The 19,862-nt window shown below is 28.7% G+C and overlaps 1 protein-coding gene across 1 annotated transcript; it reads left to right on the top strand.

The window, feature by feature from the left end:
- The first annotated feature begins 308 nt into the window (after positions 1-308).
- Positions 309-17,674, top strand: LOC145829845 (methylmalonyl-CoA mutase, mitochondrial-like). The gene is made up of 16 exons (XM_082937716.1): positions 309-551; positions 2,084-2,195; positions 5,673-5,816; positions 7,146-7,300; positions 8,599-8,692; positions 9,082-9,196; positions 9,854-10,037; positions 10,215-10,390; positions 12,166-12,258; positions 12,633-12,744; positions 13,452-13,549; positions 14,192-14,274; positions 14,461-14,595; positions 14,891-15,083; positions 15,225-15,375; positions 17,049-17,674. The coding sequence occupies exons 1-16, from the start codon at positions 320-322 to the stop codon at positions 17,192-17,194; spliced, it is 2,223 nt and encodes a 740-aa protein (XP_082793842.1). The 5' UTR covers positions 309-319; the 3' UTR covers positions 17,195-17,674.
- The last annotated feature ends 2,188 nt before the right edge of the window (positions 17,675-19,862 follow it).

Raw genomic sequence — 19,862 nt, forward strand, 5'->3', positions numbered from 1 at the left:
AATTTTCTTTCTGATAAGAGTAACATAAAATTACTTTTTGAGATTTTTTGATTTCTAAGCTATTGAATATTACTAATTCAAGTTTTAAAGTTTGTTTGATACTTGGTACATATTTATTAAATGATTCTTTACTTTTTAAGTTATGAAATTATCTTTACAAACATAGTTAACTTCTATCTGAGACCATTATTTGTTTTTGCAACATCAGTAAATACAAAAAAAAGACAAATGTAAATCACTTAATCGGCCTTAGTAATCAAATTCCAATTAATTTTGATCTTAAGCAATATTCTTCGTTGTTCAGATCTATATAATAAAAATGTCAACCTTGCTGACAGTTTCAAAATCAACAAAAAAATTAGGAAAACCCATTGCTCGATTTTCGTCAACCTGGAAAACTCCTCTAAACCCAGAATGGGTGGCTTTGGCAACCAAGCAACTGAAGGGAAAAGACCCTAAAGAAAAGTTGACTTGGCACTCACCAGAAGGAATAAAAATAAAACCTTTTTACTCTAAGGCAGACACTGAGCATATTGAAGATGAAATATCAGGTTAGATTTAAAAAAAAATATTTATTTTTGAATTGATATAAAAACATGCTGTTATTTTCTAAATGTGCATATTATTTAAATGTTTTGTTAATAAAGAGATATTAAAAGTTTTGAATAAAAACATTCACCTAGTGGTATAAAACTTTTTAATAAGTTTTTTAATGATTATTTTTAAAATAAACCTAGTCATACATATTGTTTTAATCAGGGTTGCCAAAAAACCTGGAATCCTAGGCTAAAAAACCTAGAATTTGAGAAATTTTGAAATAAAAAATGGAAAAACCTGGAATTTTGAACAAAAATAACTAAAAACTCTTGAAAAACCTGGAGTTTCAAACAATTTTATATGTAAATTAATAAAATTTTGATTTTACACAAAATAATGTGTCATATAAATATTTTTTTTGCTGTTGTCAATTTAATTTAAAATAAAACACATTTAAAGTATCTTTTTATTATTATTGTACTATTTAAGACAGTTTTCACTTTAAACTTAACTTGTACTGATAATAGACCCAAAAGTTATAGCAGGAACACCAGGAAGAAATTTCTAAAAAAGTTTTAGCAACCCTGTTTGATAAGTTTCACAAAATATTGTTTACTTTCAACTACATCATTAGTTTTTCTACTTTTGTTCAAGTATAAGTACAGTCACCTCTTGCAAATCTACGCACATTGTTTCCACAGCAAAAGTGCTTAACTAAATAAGAGAACATAACTAAACGATAGGTAGGTAATATACCTACTATACTGGCTGTTTTCCTATAATGGGTTTGATTAAATACAGTTTGTGGATTTTCCCACTTTTTTGCTCACAAAATAAGTTTTCATTCAAGTTATACATGTATGTGAAAAGTTTTAAACAAAAATTGTTTATGTGTATATAAATTGTTTTTTTTCAACTGTTTTCCTTGCATACCTAAGATGAAGCTTGTATTGCATGGTATTAGAGAAAAAAACTCTAACACCATGCAAAACAAATATATTTTTAGCTGGGCAAGGAACAAGTTAGCTATAAATAAGTGATTTATTGAGTTGAACTTTTTGAGTATTTGAAAAATTATACCTTGTTTGATTTAAAAGTATAAAGGGGGGCTAAGATGCCTAAAAAAGTTAAAATCAAAGCCATCGAGTTGAATAGGATTTTATAAAAGGCAAAAACTTAAAATGCAAAATCTCAATTTTGTTGAAAATCCATCTTCTATATTAGCATTAAAAATGATATATAAAAAGTTAAATATATTACTTGCTCAACAAACACAAAAAAATCAATAATACAGAGTTTTCAAACTTTTTTTGAAATATCTTAAATGGGTAACTTAACGAGAAGGTGTAACCAAACAAGTGCATAGATTTGCAAGAGGCGACTGTAATAATTTTTATAGATGAAATTAAAATCATTTTTGAGTGTTTTTAAACATTCTTAAGTACTCGGAAAATTATCATATAGTATACATTTGATTTTGTTGCTAATAGTTTTACATCTAGTAAAACCTAATAACTAATGTAATAATTTTATTGCTATTTCAAAGGCAAATACCCTTACACCAGAGGACCTTATCCAACCATGTATGCTGGTAGGCCTTGGACCATTCGCCAGTACGCCGGTTTCAGTACTGTGGAAGAAAGTAATAAATTTTACAGGTTAACTTTAAAGCTGTTATAATTTAAGAAACTATTTTTTTTAAAGTTTGTTGTTGTTTTAAACAATATGTTTTTATTGTCTTTTTTGTATATAAGTACATTTTTTGGTAATATTTGTAAAATTGTTCATAAGTTTATTTGTTAGGTTTCAATTAAATGTGTTTTGCAATCAGAGGTTTTTATAATGAACATGTACTCAGTTATTTATTTAATGATATTTTCCTTTTTTTTTTGATTATGTGTAAATTTTATGCTAAAAATGATAAAATGTTAATATTTAGTTTGTTTATAAAGTTTTATAAAAGAATTAAGTTCGCTGACAGTTTGTTGCTTATAAATTTTTACAAAGGAATATATGTTAAGTTTGATGATATTACTTTAAATCAAATTATTTTTTTTAGTTTTATTAAACATTTTTTGTATAATACACTTTTGAATTAAATAAAAACATAAATCTGTGAGTATTGTAAGTTTTTTTTATAACTCACTTATAATAATCAATAAGTTACATAAATATAAGGTAATCTGAACAGTTAAATAAAGGCTTAAAAGTTTTGCTAGAAGTGTTGATAAGTTTAAAATTCCAAAAATATAATTTTTCTTTGTTTTATGAAAGTATATTTTTTCTGTTTTTAATTAATAAGTAACTCTACAAACAAATACACCTAAAATATCAATTCAATACATCTTAGTAAGGTTAAAATCCATAATTTCAATACTTTGATCCAAACAGCTTTATTTTTGGTATTAATGAATTTTGATGTCTTTAAAAATTGATAATCAACCGCCAAAATTTTTTTTTTAATAATTGTAATTCAAAGTATTTTATTTGTTTTTTTAATTAAAAAGGTTATCTTAAAGTTTTTTTTAATAAGTTTAATCAGTAGTTTCATCAGGTATTTCAATTAAAAAAAAAAAAGTTTTTTGTTATTAATCTAGTAAAACTGTTAAATTAAGGTATTTTCTGAACATTCTGGAGATAGACATGTATATATTTTTTGACACCATAGACTAAGTAAATTTCTAAAATACTTTAAAAAGATTTTTAGCTAAACCAAAACTAAAAATAAAATTTCATATAATCTTACTAATCGTTTTCTAAAAAAAACATAATAAATAATTTCCCTTTTTAAAGTTTCTTTGTCTAATTTTGATAAAAAAGTTCGTTTTCATCATCAAAACTTTAAATTTAGCATCTACTAAATATTTACTAGCTGTTACAACACAAAGTTATTAAAATAAAACTGTATTTGTTTTATAAAAGAGCTTTAAACAAGTAAATTTTTGTAAAGGTAAGTTAGTTCATACAGAAAAAATATTTTAAGAAGCTACAACATAAAGTCTGATAACTTTTGTATTTAGAAATATTTTTAATTATTTTGAAAATTTTAATTGGACTACATTGAAAATTATTTTTTAAAAAAATTAAAATAATTGACTTTATACAAAGTTTTACTTTTTAGGTCTAGTTCAGCATTATTCTGGCCCACTGTGCTATTTATCATAATTTAAATGAAATTCGACAAAATTTGAAAAAACATCACACTTTGTCAGTTCAAATTTACAAATTTCCTAATTTACCAAAGCCTTGAAGCAGTAAAAAGATAATTAAAAATCCTTTAAAGTCAGGATAAAATTGCAAAATTTTCTTAGAAATTTACAAAATTACTTAATTTTCAATGCCTTTATCTGGTAGAAATTAATAAAATATCCTTTATAAAACTGCAAGAATTTTCTATTAACATATTGAACAACTACCCTACTGGAACAAGCAGTTTTTTAATGCTTTTTAGTATTGATGATCTGTGGCAAGGACGCATCCATAGTGAAACTGTGATATATACACAAAAGTTTTCTTGCATTTCTTCAGTTATGTGATATTTCTCATGTAGCCTTTTTTAACATTCTACCAGATCACCTAGCCTGTTGTTGCCTTTATGCATGAGGACATTTGTGCTTGGTAATTGCTGTGCATCATTATGAAAGACGTGATAGTTACAAATCTCAGCCATAGCCAGTAATTAAAGGTTGAGTTAAATGATCAAGCTTCCCTGAAACCTGCCCTTGATCTTGGTTGTGCTGCAACCAATTTGCTTGCAAATTTAAGCTAAAAAGACGTAGTTGAGGATTAAAAGGCCTTAAATTTCAACAAAGAATGTAGAGTATTTGTTATAAAAGCGGTTGAAAATCTCCGGAGCAAATAGGCCATTGTAAGTACATTTGTAAAAAATATGTTATGCTTAAATCCGCATAGCCTTGAAAAATTGGAAGTCACAATTGTTGTTAAGCGTTTTGCCAACATTGTGCACTCCTTAACATAGTAAAAAATGTGCTCCAACTCAAGGTGATGCTAGCATTGAACAACTTAGAACTTTGGTAAATTTTCCAATAGATGCATTAAAGTTCAAGAGCTTCAAGCAAAGTGAAGATCGTTTGGAATAATTCTATTTTGAAACACTGAAAGTTTCTGCCAAATCTTCTCTCGGAAAGTTATTGCAACCATTATTTGTGTTGCACAATGACCAGGCTGAGGACAAACGAGGGTTTAGTATTAACAAAGCTCTGCTTGAAAACAGTATGAAAGGAGAAACTATGACATCCAGAAGAAGAATTAAAGATTATATGTATGCATACAAAGTAGAACTTAATCAAGTTAGAAAATACAAGTATTTTGCTGATAAGCTGTTTATTGCAAATACCATCAATCATACACAGATGGTTGAAATGATTTAATGGAAGTTATATGACTAAATTCATCAAAAAATCTGTTATTTTAACCTGTATAAAAATAGGATTTAAAACTTTGTATAGTTTCAAGTGTTTGACTATGTATTTTAGAATAAGTTTAAATTAAGAGTTTAGATTTAGAAAAGTCAGGAAAATTTTAGTAAAAAGTCAGGAAATTTTTCTCAGTTTTATCTGTGGCAACCCTATATAGTTATGTACATAACAATTATTGTTTTCTATTGAAAAGAAAATATTATGTCTTCCAGAGGTAATATAGGAAGAAATTAGTTTTTTTGAACTAAGATCATATTGCGTTAAAATGTTTTGAAATAGTGATTATATTTATACTTATCATATCTAATTTAAATGTAATCTAAAAAAGGTATTCTATTAAATATGACTTAATTAATCTATATTTCTAAATGCCTTAATATAAATATTTTTTACAAATACTTGTTGATGTTTGAGTTTTCAAAACTAACAAAAGTGATACATACTATTTACTTCAAAGTATAGTTGTGTACAAGTTCTAGAAGCTGTGTTTTGAACTTTTAAATGATGCATCATCAAACTTGGCATACTATGTTCATCGAGTTCTAAAAGTTAACATAAGCTACAAAGTTTAGTTTCAGCAAAATGTAACTTTTATCCTTCACCACAACTACAAACGTAACTAATCAATTCGTATCTGACTTGAAAGAAACTCAAAATACATACTAAAACCTGATCTCATGAAATACGAACCAACAGAGACAACATAGCGGCGGGCCAGCAGGGGCTGAGCGTGGCGTTCGACCTCGCCACGCACCGCGGCTACGACTCGGACAACCCGAGGGTGAAGGGGGACGTGGGCATGGCGGGCGTGGCCATCGACTCCATTGAAGACATGAGCAGGTCAGATTACGCTTTGTTTGTTACGATGACTTGTGCTTTAAGACTTTGTAATTGTTTTAAACTTTTGTAATTTTTTTGTTTTGTTATTTAAAAAAATGGCCAATGTGTTACGCAGAAACCTGTCAATAGAGTTTAGTAAATTACAAATGTTGGTTTGCATATTTTCAAACTGGTAATTTGAATTAAGTTTACTTCCACCAATACTCCTTGTTATAAATAGTTTGTATAAAATTTAAAACTTTTGCTGTTTTCAAATAGGGTCTCTTTGCATAGTTTCAATCTTAGAATTTTCTCTATTAATGCTCTATAGGTTATGTACAATTTACTTTTCTCTACTGTTTTAGTTCTCATTTCTTGATTTGACATTTTAGGGTCAATAAATCTGGGTTTAATATGCTTTTTTTTTTACTTTTATCCAACTATTAAAAACTTAAAATATGGATGTGTTTCATAATCTTTTTAAAAACTGAAAAGAAATATATACAATGCTTGTAAAGGAAAAACATAAAGAACCAGTACAAGGTTATAAAAAACTAACAATGCATTTTTAAACAAACTAAATGACATATGAGAATGTCAAAACTTAATGTTACCCAAAATTTATGTAAAATTTAGTAATTTCTTTATCCAATTGATGAAGTAAAATATGATTTAAGTCTTATTTATGTAAAGTTTAACTAAATGTCTTAAACATAAATTTTTCATTACTAAATTACTTATCAAAAATGAGAACTAATAATAGTATGGTCAATCAGGCAACAAAAATGTGACTTTTCAAGAATTTAAATTCATAATAGACTTAACAGACTTTGTTTGATGTTTTAAAAAAACATATTTTGCTTATTTCGCACTGCCAGTTTAATTTTCACTTTGGAATGCTACTTTATTAGCAGAATACCCTTTATACTACATACAAGGTTGACACTTGGTCAGTTAAAACAGTAAATTTGAACTTTCAGCAAACAGAGATTTTTTTTAAATGGGAATTTTTTCAAAGTCGTAGCGAAAATATTATTGAAAAAAAAAAATTGTTTAAGTAGAGTAACTACTAATTGTTCTAAAATATTTTTTGCTCTACAAATAATACAGTGTTCAATTTTTGTTTTTTTACCTAATTAAGTTAAATACTAAACTACTGGGTAAAAAATTTTTGTTAAACAATGCATGCTTAGAAACCTAGAGTGCGTAGTTTTTTTCATACTAAATGGTATTTTGGTTCACTGTAATTATGCAACCACTGCACAATCTTATAATCCCATTGAGTTTCGCAAACCTGCCTTTAAATTTAACTAAAATGTTCAAAAAGCTGAACATTTCAAACGCGCACAGGTTGTTTGAGGGAATTCCCCTCGACAAAATGTCCGTTTCCATGACGATGAACGGGGCGGTGTTGCCGGTGCTGGCCATGTTCATTGCGGCGGGAAAGGAACAGGGGGTTGAGAGTAAGAAGCTGACGGGAACCATACAAAACGATATTCTCAAAGGTAAGATTCCATTAGAAAGTACATAAACTTTAACTTTTTTGTTGTAATTATTAAGTACATATTTTACATTCCATTTTTTGTAGAATTAGACTAAACAGCTTAGTTTGGTTTTATTATGATAAAAACTGTTTATAATATTTCTACAACTAGCTTTAATATAATTTTGAAAAGTAGTTTTACATTAAAATATATCTAAATATTAAAATTTTAATTGTATTTGTAAATCATTTTGCATTCCATTTGTTGTAATTTCAAATCAAACAGCTTAACTTATTTTTTGTAATACAAACTATATAAAGTATTTTTCTATTCAAGGTTGCTTTTTAAAAATATAAACATATATTTTTATTGGTTATATCTTTCTGGTAACACTAGGTCAGTAAGTTTTGATTTGAAAAAGTCAAATAAAAATGACAGTAAGGGTTTTTGTTCACTTATATTTTGTGCTAATATTTTTCATCTTACTTGGATTTCATAATCTATATAATGTAAAGTTTTTGTAGGTTATTATTTGACATAAACAGGGCTGCCAATACCACTGGCTATTCAGAATAGTTAAATTTATAAAAAATTAACCCAAACCACATTAATTAAACTATCTTCTTAAAGCTAGATTAAATTAGTTATGTCTTTATACAGATATATTTATTTTATTTTTTTACTTACAGGGTTGCCAAAAAACCTGGAATCCTGGAAAAACTTCGAATTTGACAACTTAGGCCAAAAAAATAAAATAATCTAAAATTCTAGCCAAAAATTGCTATAAAACCTTGAAAGACCTAGAATTTTAGACCATTTTTACTTGTAAAGTAATGCAATTTCGATTAAATAAGTAATTTATAATATAAATAGAAATTTTTTTGTATCATCTGAAAATTTTTTTATCAAAAGAACGAATTCAAAATAGATATACTATATCTTTTCTATTTTGTTTAGCAGTTTTTTACCTTAAATTTAGTTTTATTCTTTAAATGGACCAAAAAACTTGTTCTTTAAAAAACCTGGAATAAATTCATAAAATCTGGAAAGAATTTTCAAAAAACCTTTGGCAACCCTGTACTTAAATCAGATTTGAGGTATGAAATATATGTTTTTGTTAGACGTACTTTATTAGCTTTGGCAGACTCTATTAAGGTCATCGTACATTTGTTTTCTAGCCTGTTTTACATATTTATTTTTTCATTCGGCAATCTTGTTGGTATGTTTTTGTTATAGGCTGAACTAAAATTATTGTTTTAAAACCACATGTTTTTATAGCAAGTTGTTTTCAAGCATTTAACACTAATTCAATTTTAAAGAGTTTATGGTGAGAAACACGTACATTTACCCGCCAAAACCTTCCATGAGAATTATATCCGATATATTCGCTTACACTTCAAAACACATGCCCAAGTTTGTTGTTTGTATTGTCAGAAATTGTAATACTTGTATAAAAATCATTTATTTAAGGCTTGGAATTTTTTTTAATAAAAAAGTTATACTTTTATTTTGTACAATTTTATTTTAACATACTATTTGTGCAAAATATTGAAAATTACTTTATTTCGTGCCAATAGAAATAATAGCATATGTTTTAAAAGACTTCAGAGATGAGAAATTTTAAACTTTTTTTAACAGCGTTTTGTTTAAACTTAAAGTACATAATTTGACTTTTAGATATAAATTCAGTTTTACATGTCCAACCATTTAAAGTATGATTGTGTTTCTGTATTGCAACTTTTCGGTGCGTACACTGCACAATTGATTGTGCTTAGGTATTTCTAACAAAACCCCCTAAACAGATACAACAGCATATCGATCAGTGGCTACCACATGCAAGAAGCGGGGGCCGACGCTATACTGGAACTCGCTTACACTATTGCCGATGGCATCCAATACTGCAGAACTGGACTTGAGGTAGGGAAAAATTAAACAAAACGATAAATAAGTTGATCTGATTTATATTTGCTCGTGTTTACAGAGTTTTATAATTTTTTTTTTAGTTGGTATTTATGATTTAATCTATTAAGAAAAAAATATATAAAAATAAAGCCGATGTTAAAATGAATTTTTATATAGCACAAGCTGATGAAAAAGTCCTGCTGCACATTCTATTATATATTTAATAAAGACAAGTTCTACCTTCATTAAACAAAATACACTTAATCTTATATCAGGGTTGCCAAAAAACCTTGAATCCTTAAAAAAACCTGTAATTTGGCAGTTTAGGCAAAAATAAGACTAAAAAAATCTAGAATTTTAAATGATTAACGAAACAGCTATCATATACAATAGTTTTTTGTATCATTTACAGTTTTATTTATTATGAAACACATTTAAACAAGGCATGACACTATTTTTTCAATATTTATATACTATTTAAGACAATTTTACCTTAAATTTAGTTTTATACTAAAAATAAACAAAAAACCTTGTACTTTAAAAACCTGGAAAAAATTTTCAGAGAACTTTTGACAACCCTGTTATATAAATAACAAAGTTAAAGATATAAAGCTAACAAATCTTACGGTGCACTATAGTTAAGTACGTGTTAACAAAACATCTACACTGCAGGCCGGCTTGGACATCGACAACTTCGCTCCCCGCCTGTCCTTCTTCTGGGGCGTAGGAATGAACTTTTACATGGAAATCGCCAAGATGCGGGCCGCAAGAAGGTTGTGGGCTCACCTCATCACCAAGAACTTCAGCCCCAAGAACCCCAAGTCGTGCTTGCTGAGAACCCACAGTCAGACTTCTGGTTCGTTCTAAAATAACAACGTTTTTGATTTAAGCTTATGAGCAAATAAACAGTTGTTCTGTAACACTTTAGAAATAAATTAGAAATTTAAAATTTTTCATTTAACTTCAAAGCATTGATATGTGCAAATCTACTATACATACAATTTTTTTTTGTTAATATTTTGTGAAACAACAGGGTGGTCGCTGACGGAGCAGGACCCCTACAACAACGTGATCAGGACGACCATAGAGGGCATGGCCGCGGTGTTCGGGGGCACCCAGTCCCTCCACACGAACAGCTTCGACGAGGCGTTGGGCCTGCCCACCGTCACCAGCGCCAGAATCGCCAGAAACACCCAGATCATACTGCAGGTTCGTGACTATTCTCAAGTAGTTTAGAAGTGTATCTTGTTCGTACACAAGATACACTTCTACGTTAAACAAAAGCTTATGTTAAGCAAATCGCATTGCACGTCGGTTTTTTTTATATAGAAGTGGTTTTGATAAATTTTTTAAGCTGTGCTCAATCAAAAACTAAAAAGTTCTGAACACATTACTACTGTGACTAGGTAAATAAGTTAGTTCGTTTTTTGAAGAAAAAACTATCATCATTTTTTAATTGTAGTTATTGGTTCAATATTTTTATTTTTAATGAAAATAAACTTCAAAACACATTTTTTGGAAACAAAATGTTTACTCATTTTAGAAAGTTCACTTCTTTTCGAAATTTCTGTTCAAACTCTGTGAATCACTGGATAATTGAAATTACAAAATTAGTTTGATATAGTAGTGACTTTCATGTTTGTGTATGATAAAACCATAGTTTTGTATCAAAATTTTCTCTTATTACTCTTAATAGGCTGTGAAACATTTTAACATAGTTTTATTATATGTATATTATACTTTAAATTTAACTTTGTTATAAACTTTTAAATATTTTTATCACACAAAATTTATAATTTAAAAGTTTTATAAACTACTTTATATGTATTATTTTATTGAATTTTCCATTGGATCGTTTGTTTAATTGGTATTTTAAAATACTTTAATCTGTTTTTTTATGTTGTATAATATATTTTTACATATTACAGGTTTGCCAAGTTACCTGGAAACCTTGAAAAACCTGGAATTTGACAGTTTAGGCAAAAAAAACTGTAAAAACCTGGGATTTGAGTTTTGTTACTTTTTATAAAGTAGATAAAGTTAAAATACTTATAGTTTTTATGACTTAAAAATCTGTAGTTTTAGATAACTTTGTTCTTATGGAAACAATAATGTTTTAACATTTACTTTTTGTTGATATTGTTAGTGAGTGAAAGTCATTAGGAAAGAAATAAAAACATTATTTTGTACTAGTAACAAAAATATTAAAAATTTTTTACAGAAAACTTTGAAGTGAAAATAAAACTCTTCAAATTTTTTTAACAAAAAATATAGATAACTAAACAATGCACATATTGTATTTTCCCATTTTTCTCTTTTAGCACAAGATGAATTCAATATACCTCAGACAAACTAATTTTTTTCTTAAAATTAAAAAAAAAATTTTAAGCTTGAAAAGTATTATTTAGATTAGTTACAATCTATGTATATTTTAATAAAATAGCAGTTTCACTTGCTGTTTTATTTAGTTAAAAATGATTAATATAAAATCATTCAACTGGAGCAAAATATTAATGTATTGAGAAACTAAATAGCAGGAGAAAATAAAACTGATATATCTTTTGAACAGCAGTTTTTTTAACTAAATGGTAACTTACTACTAAAAATTATCAAAAAAAGATGTGCTTTCAAAAACCTGGAAAAAAATCTGAAAAACCTGGAAGAAATTTGGAAAACCTAGAAAAAATTAGTGGCAACCCTGATATTAGTTATTAAAATTATTACTGTATCTTTTTTAAATTTTAACTTAATTAATATGTAGTTTGTAGAAAATGTGTGTGTCTATCAAAATTATGTTATTGTGCCTATCAATTTTTTTTTTGCTAAATTAAAAACTGTTTAAAAAATTACGAGTTATAAGCAACTTAGCATTTGAAAAGTTAGTTAAAACAACTAAAAATTTAGACAATAAAGTATTCACAGAATCCGTAAAGAATACTAAAGTTTTTTAAATCACCAAAAACAAAATTTTGTACACACTTTAGGAAGAAACTGGAATTCCGAAAGTGATTGATCCGTGGGGCGGGTCTTACATGATGGAAAATCTCACCAACGACGTGTACGACGCTGCAATGAAGGTTGAATTAAACAGTTGCTGTAATGTTTACTGAAAGTGTAAAATATTTACTTGTGTAAGCTTGTATTACTTGTGGTTCTTTTTATTTTTATGAAAACTGAATAACTTTTTCCACTAATGTGAAACTTTATTGTTTCACAATTTTTTTATAAACTCGTTGCACAAAACTGACATGTTTATTATAATTTATAATGAAATATATTTTGAATTGTGTGTTTAAGACAAATCTATATTAAGTCGTTTTTATTATAAGCACATTTGTGATTTATCATCTTGCATTGTTTATAAATTTTTCATAAAACGCAATATCAAAACAAACAAAACACCTGCTTATTTCGTTCTTTTTATCAAACCTGCTTATCTTCCTGTTGCTAGGTGATAGAGGAGATAGAGGAACTGGGGGGCATGGCCCAAGCTGTGGTGGACGGAATCCCAAAACTCAAAATTGAGGAGTGCGCTGCCAGGAGACAAGCGAGAATCGATTCAGGTTTAAAAATATGTTTTGTTAGCATAAAAAAATTATTGTGGTGCTCTTATTTAGAAACTGTGGTTTATTATTATCTGATTGTTTTATTATAGTTTAATTTGAAAGAATTTATGTAGAGCAATGCAAATCAAAATATTTAAACAGTAAATAAAGTAAACAACAGATCATACAAACGTACATTCACAAAAAGTTAAAATTATAAATAAAAAACAAAATTATAAGTTTTATAATAAAGATATGTATTTTTCAAAGCGAAATAAAAGGTTTTCAACTAAAATATCAGTTTAGTATTTTTAGTTTCTAGATTATAAAGATTTAAAATAATTTAATTAAAGTTTTGCTTGTTTTAACGCAGCAAAGATAGTAGGTATATATTATTTTAAATAAAATAACTGTTGTAGTTATTTCAAGTTCTCATTAATAATTATTTTCTAGATAATGAAAATGTTCTTTTAAAAAGTAAAAAGTTTGTTAATGAGATAAATGCCCATAATTAAAATTGTCATGAATTTTTTAAAAATTTGTTGATGAAGAATAACTCCTTAGTTACTTTGTTGATTTTGTCTAGTTTTAAATTATGAACGATCTATAAAGATGATAAAAGTTAATGAAATACGATACATAACTCTACAATGGACTATTCTAAAAACACAAATTAATGAACGTAAAGGCTCACTTTTAGATAACAGTTATCAATATAACACCAGGTAATGAAGTGATAGTCGGAGTTAACAAACACAGACTGGACAAAGAAGACCTCATTGATGTACTTTCCATTGACAACACTGCTGTGAGAGAAAGTCAGGTTTGAAAAGTTATTTCTCATTGAATTTTTAACTTGTGTAGAATTGATTTACTAAAATTAAACTTTCATAGTTTTTTTTCTATTTTCTAATACCTAAAACAGGTAATCTTAAAACCATAGTTGTCGTTTAAATTCAAACAAAATTTTACGTCTTTCTATGTTCTTCGTTTTACTTTTTTTTTTAACTTGTATAAAGCTGTTAAAGTTTTTAACTAAGTAAAATTATAAATAGAGGCATTTCGAACTTTTTTTCAACTCTGAGTAGTTGATCATTTAATCAAATTTTTTTAATGTAGTATAATATTAAACCAATACATAAAGTTTCTACTATTAATTTATGTTTGTTACAGTCAAGTACTTTTAGTACCAACAACCGTTGAATGTCCTTGAAATAGTAATATTTATTTAGATGTTAAAACATTTTAATCTTTTAAGTTATCAAAAATTAAAAGAGACCTCTTTTGATGGAAAAATATAAATAAAGAATATTAATTCATGGAATTTGAATCGCTTCATAATTGTTTAATATACCTACATGTTACCCTTAAAAACAGTCTTTACTTTAATTAATAGTGTTATCAATACAAAAAAATATACATTTGTTTCTTTTTTTTTTTGTTATATACTTCAATATTGATGCAGATAGCAAAATTGAAGGAAATTAAAGAAAACAGAGACTCAGAAAAGGCACAGAAATGCTTGGATAAACTTACGGAAGCTGCAAAGTTTGACTTAAAAACTTTACATAAAACAATTTCAAAGACTCTTTTTGACTTTTTTTAACTAAAACTAACCTTTTTTTTCTTAATCTTTTTTTTTGGTAAAATAATTAGTGCATAGCCACAGATAACTTTACTGTATCATTTCTCCCTTGCAGTACAGTCTTGGAATGTTTTTGTTACTAATTGCAGGGGGCAAGGCAACCTGTTGGAAGCGTCGGTGGAGGCCGCTCAAGCGAGGTGCACGGTCGGCGAGATATCTTCGGCCATTGAGAAAGTGTTCGACAGGTACCAGGCCGTTGACAGGCTCGTGTCGGGAGCTTACAAGTTGGTTCATAAAATTGTTCAATGTTTATCTTATCAGTATTAGGGTTTTATTTCTTACCGATTTTGTCTATTTTTGATCGTTCTATATCATGCTTGTTCATGATATTTTTCGGCTCAAAATAGGTTATACACATATTCTTGGTTTTCTCAGAACGCCCCTTTTATAAAGTATGTAAAAGTTTTTATATTTTTTACTGACATTTTTGTGCTCTTACTTGTTTTCAAAAATAAAAACTATGCACTCCTTGAAAAAAATATCTCTTACTTTGAGTTAAACCCGAAAACAACCAAACAGAACGGAGTTCGGAGAGTCGTCGGAGATCGAGGTGGCCATGGAGCGGGTCGCCTCCTTCGTGCAAATGGACGGCAGGAACCCGAGGATTTTGGTGGCGAAAATGGGGCAGGACGGGCACGACCGTGGCGCCAAGGTCATCGCCACCGGATTCGCCGATCTCGGGTTCGACGTTGATGTCGGACCACTTTTCCAGGTTTTATTTCTTATTACTGTATTTTTTAATATACTTTTTCATATTTTCTCCATTAAATAATATAACTGTTACCACTAGAATTTATTGTATTTAAAACAAAAGTTTTGAGAACAGTAAAAACCGTTTTATGACGTCACACAGACGCCGATGGAGGTGGCGAGGCACGCGGTGGACGCGGACGTGCACTGCGTGGGAGTGTCGTCGCTGGCCGCGGGACACAGGACGTTGATACCCGAGCTCATCCACGACCTGAGGAGTTTGGGGAGACCCGACATCCTGGTAATTGCCGGAGGTCAGTAGTAAAATTATATGGATAAAAGTAAAGACTATGTTTGTGCAGGTTTGTTTGTCACTTATAGTTTGTCACTCCTGGAAGTTCTGTTACTTTTAATGAAGTGTCTGTTAGTTTTTGTTGTCAGGTGGCTCTAAGTTTATATGAAACTCGTTTTTGCCATAAAAGCCTCTTTACTTTCTTGATCGCTCAAGATTTTTGTTTAAAGTTTTCTTGTAAACAAGTTCCGTGATCTCGTTTAACATGAAACGTTTGCTAAAAGAGAAAGTTCTTCAAAGTTAATATAATAATTACCATTTTATGTTCAAAGACAGACAAAATTGTTTTGAACACAATAATAGTTTAGTACAATAGGATTTCTGTTTTTTTTTTTCTAAGAAGTCCTTTAGTTTTTAACTTGTTGTATTTTTCAGTGAAGCTATTGGTCTGAGTTACTTGCTTCTACCACTTGATTTATCATCAGTATATTATCTACTAAGTTAATCCATAATAACTATCAAGATTTTAAAGTACTTTCAAAATTTCTTAACTATCAAAATTTTATTCAACGATTGTTACTTTAGCTGAAAATGTTTCACCTAAGAGGATCTTCAGGCTTTTGAGTAACAATGGAATAACACGAAGCACATAAATGTATTTAGTAAGATTAAGTAATGAGAAAGTGACTAATTAGTCATTATAATTATGTACTTAAGTAAATTTAAGGGAAATTAATTGACTGGAAAAAAAATTGCTGAAGAGGATAGAGTTAAAGAACTTAATATAAGAAAAGAACTAGCTTCTATGTGCCCCATATAGATCTTGTTATTTCTAATTTATTAATTATTGTTGTAAAAATTTTTCTATATTGATTATACCACCCTAAGTGTTATTTACTACTATTATTATCGTTTTAGTTATAAGTTTTATTTTATTTTGACGAGTTTTTTTGCTTATTATTTTCCAATTAATTAATTTCCCTTAAATTTGTAACTATAATACACGATAAAACAAAGATTAAGTAACAGTTATACGTACCATTTATTTAGTTTAAATCTATCAAAAAACACCTTTTTTAACTTAAGATTAATTTACTACTAAAAATGGTTTTTAAAAAGATGTACTTTCAAAAGGCCTCCCTGTTATTAAAAAAACTTTCTTTTTCATCAATTTTATGTTTACATCTTGCTTACTCTTTGCCCTGTAACGAAGTTGAATTGCAGTTGTTTCAGTTTTAAATTCAAGTCCAGATAGTAAAACACAAAAGTTATGTTACGATTTATTGAGTTTCAAAGATAGTCATTTTAATTACACTAGTTTTTGCCATGTTTTTCATTTTTTTATCTGTTTGTACATTTAGGGTCAAAAACTACTAATCTTGCTGAAAACTTCTGCGTTTTAAATGAAAATTACATATGATTTTACACTTTTTAAACAAAGTGAAACTCTTTGCACTTAAATCTCGTATTGTCCTTTTTCAACTACCTTTTTTCTAATGTTCAACACTACTTTACTTTAATATTTCCATAAAAAAGAATATTTTCTAACTAAACAGAACTGTTTGCTTTTGTAACCGCTCTTTTTTATATATTCACTGGTATAGACTTACTGCGAATGTTTGAAAATTAATATACAACAATTCAAATATTTTGTTATTAAAACGGTGTAAAATTGTAAACTCAACATTCACAAAGGTGTCATACCGCCGCAAGATTACGATTTCTTGTACGAGTCCGGCGTGTCCGCCATATTCGGGCCTGGGACCAGGCTGCCCGTGGCCGCCGTGGAAGTCATGGACAAAATCGAGCAGAGCCTGGACGAAAAGAAAATGAACAATTAAGTTGAGAGATTTGTAGAGTGTTGGGGTAAAAATTTGAAATTGTTTGAAGGGTTTTTGGTTTACTTTTTGACCGATATTGTTTTGAGTAACATTTATATATAAAATCAATTAGTTTTTATCTGTCTCTAAAAAAAATTGTAAATTTCAGTTTTAGTAATTAGGTGATGTATTATGGTAAGATTAACTGTGTTGGCTTGTACATTACTTTTTATTGATCAGTTTCTTGTTTATTGCAAAAAATATATTATTTTGTTTAAATTTCTTCTTTAATCAAGTATTTCACACCTTACTGCTACTTGAGGTAAGCAAAAAGTTAGTTAAGTAATATATTTAAGTATTTTAAAGTATAAACTTTTTGTAACTCTTTTTTTTTGATCTGTAATTATTTTTATGCCATTTATTTACAGTTTGTATTTTATTTAGATTGTCAAATGTTTATTAGGTAAACTTTTTTGATTTAAATAAAGCTATCAAAACTTTATATTGGCTTTGATAACATCTCATACTATTTATTATAGAATATTGATAAGTAATTAAGGTGTTTATATTTAGTATAAGCTACAGATTTTGACAGTACAGTAACCTCTCGCTTATTTACGCACATTGTGTCCACAGAAAAAGTGCGTAAAGATATGAGAGATCGTAAAGAAACGAGAGGTACCAAATATACTCACTATAATGGCTGTTTTTTAATATTGCTTCTAGTTAAAAGCAGACTGGGCACTTTCCCACTTTTAAGCATTTGTTTAATTTATTTATAAATATGAAAACAACAGATAAAACTATACATATATTAAAAAAAAAGGATTTGAATTTCTATAAAATAATAATACAAGTAGAAATAATTTTACTGTTTTAATATTAAGTATTTTATATGTGACATTTATATTCTATTCTACTTAGAAAATTCAATTTATAATGAAGCATTTCTTTACAACTATAAAATGATGTTTAGTAATATATAGAGCAAGACTACTTTATTATTTCTTTGTGTTTTAAACTCTCATTATTTCATTATACTTTCATTATTAAAAACAGTCATGTTTATTTCAGAATTTTGATTTAATCTCTTATTGTTAACAAAATTTCTGATATACTTAGGTATAACTTAATGTTTATCAATTAGTCAAGGAACATAAATTGACAAAGTCTAAAGATATAGAGAGGTGTATTAGCATTCAAAAACATATTTCAATTTAAAAATATACATTAAACTTAATTTGTGCAATTTAAAAATAAATAAATTTTTTATTTTCTGAATTTTATACAATTCTGAAATGCGTAACTAAACGAGAGTGCGTAACGTCACGAGTGCGTAAAGATCCGAGAGGTTACTGTAATTAAGACTAAGAATATATATAGTCATATCAGTAAATTCTAACAAATATACGCAAACTAGTAATAAAGTTTTTTGTAGTTATTTTGACTTGTTTAGTACTGTCTTTGCAGGTAAGCAGCTAAGAATATTAGAATAAGCTAATTTAGTAGTAATTACTGTTAATTTAAAAGTAAAAACAGTGTAAGTAGAGTCAGAAATAAATTTGTTTTAGTTAAGTAGATATAAAAGTTAATTTAATGAATAATTATTGAAATCCTTACTTTTGCAGTCTTTTTAATTTTAAGAATAAATTTAAGTTTTTGCAATTAAAACTATTTTTAACTGGTTTAAGTATATATAATAGTTATTTAGTAGTTACTGTTTATTTTGTTAAAATGGATATTGTTATTTTAATATTGTAAATTAACTCAACAATAAAAGAAGTAGATGAGATATCTATTTACCAAAGAAAATAAAAAAATATTTTTTGTATTTTTTTTAAAGTTTGTATCACATAACATAAGTCTTGCTAGTTTAATAAACGCCCAAAGTTTTTATCTATTTACATAATAACATTTTTCAAACATTCAAACAGCAATTTAATTTAAAATCCAAGTCTAAATTTGAAACTTGACGATTACAAGTTTGTGACTCAAGAAAGTATAAATTGTTTCAAAATCTAACCAATCAATTCACACGAATAGTGAAAAGCCACATTTACTCTTCTACTTCCTCTGACATGTTCAGAATGGTCGCCACGTACCTTCTTCTCAGCTCGTCCAAGTCTGCCCTCACGACCAAGCTGTCCGGAATATCGTGACACACATCAATTTCGTGCACGATCGAAAGGGCGAACTGAATGCAGAAGACGCCGCAGTTGTGGCGGTCGCCTTGCAGCGTGTGAGGAATGCCGACAACTCGCCACCCGTCGTCCACAAAGTTCCACTCAGCCGCAGAGCTCAAGTCCATTCTTTCCAACTCGCACGAAATTTCGCAATTTTTCTCCGCTCTTCCTACCCTGGCCCTGCTGCCCTTTCCGTGGTGAATCTCCGCGTACCGCCGAAGAACCTTCTCGCCCAGAGCCCGCCTGACTTCGTTCGTCAGAGGGTCGATCACGTGCAGCTTCCTCGAGCGCCTGTCGAACACCAGCAGCACCCAGTGCTCGTTGGAAGTGTTGTGCACTGCCAGGTAGCGGTCCCGACCCTTTTCAAACGGGCTCGGGCCGCTCTCGGTGAAAGAGTCGCTTTCTGTCAGTTTGACGGAGGCGGTTTCTATGTATTTGACGTCGTAGCTGTTGCAAGCCGAACCGACCACCGCGTCTACTATTTTGTCGTTCAGAAACTGTTTGTA

The sequence above is a fragment of the Thalia democratica genome, chromosome 2 (assembly GCF_965202585.1).
Source record: "Thalia democratica chromosome 2, ktThaDemo2.hap1.1, whole genome shotgun sequence".
In the NCBI taxonomy this organism is placed as follows: domain Eukaryota; kingdom Metazoa; phylum Chordata; class Thaliacea; order Salpida; family Salpidae; genus Thalia; species Thalia democratica.

What these genes read in the sequence shown, in the direction of transcription:
- LOC145829845 (XM_082937716.1), top strand. Translation starts at nt 320, where the DNA reads ATGTCAACCTTGCTGACAGTTTCAAAATCAACAAAAAAATTAGGAAAA. An exon ending in TATTGAAGATGAAATATCAG is followed by an intron (nt 552 to 2,083) that starts GTTAGATTTAAA and finishes GCTATTTCAAAG; the next exon opens with GCAAATACCCTTACACCAGA. An exon ending in ACAAAACGATATTCTCAAAG is followed by an intron (nt 7,301 to 8,598) that starts GTAAGATTCCAT and finishes TCAATTTTAAAG; the next exon opens with AGTTTATGGTGAGAAACACG.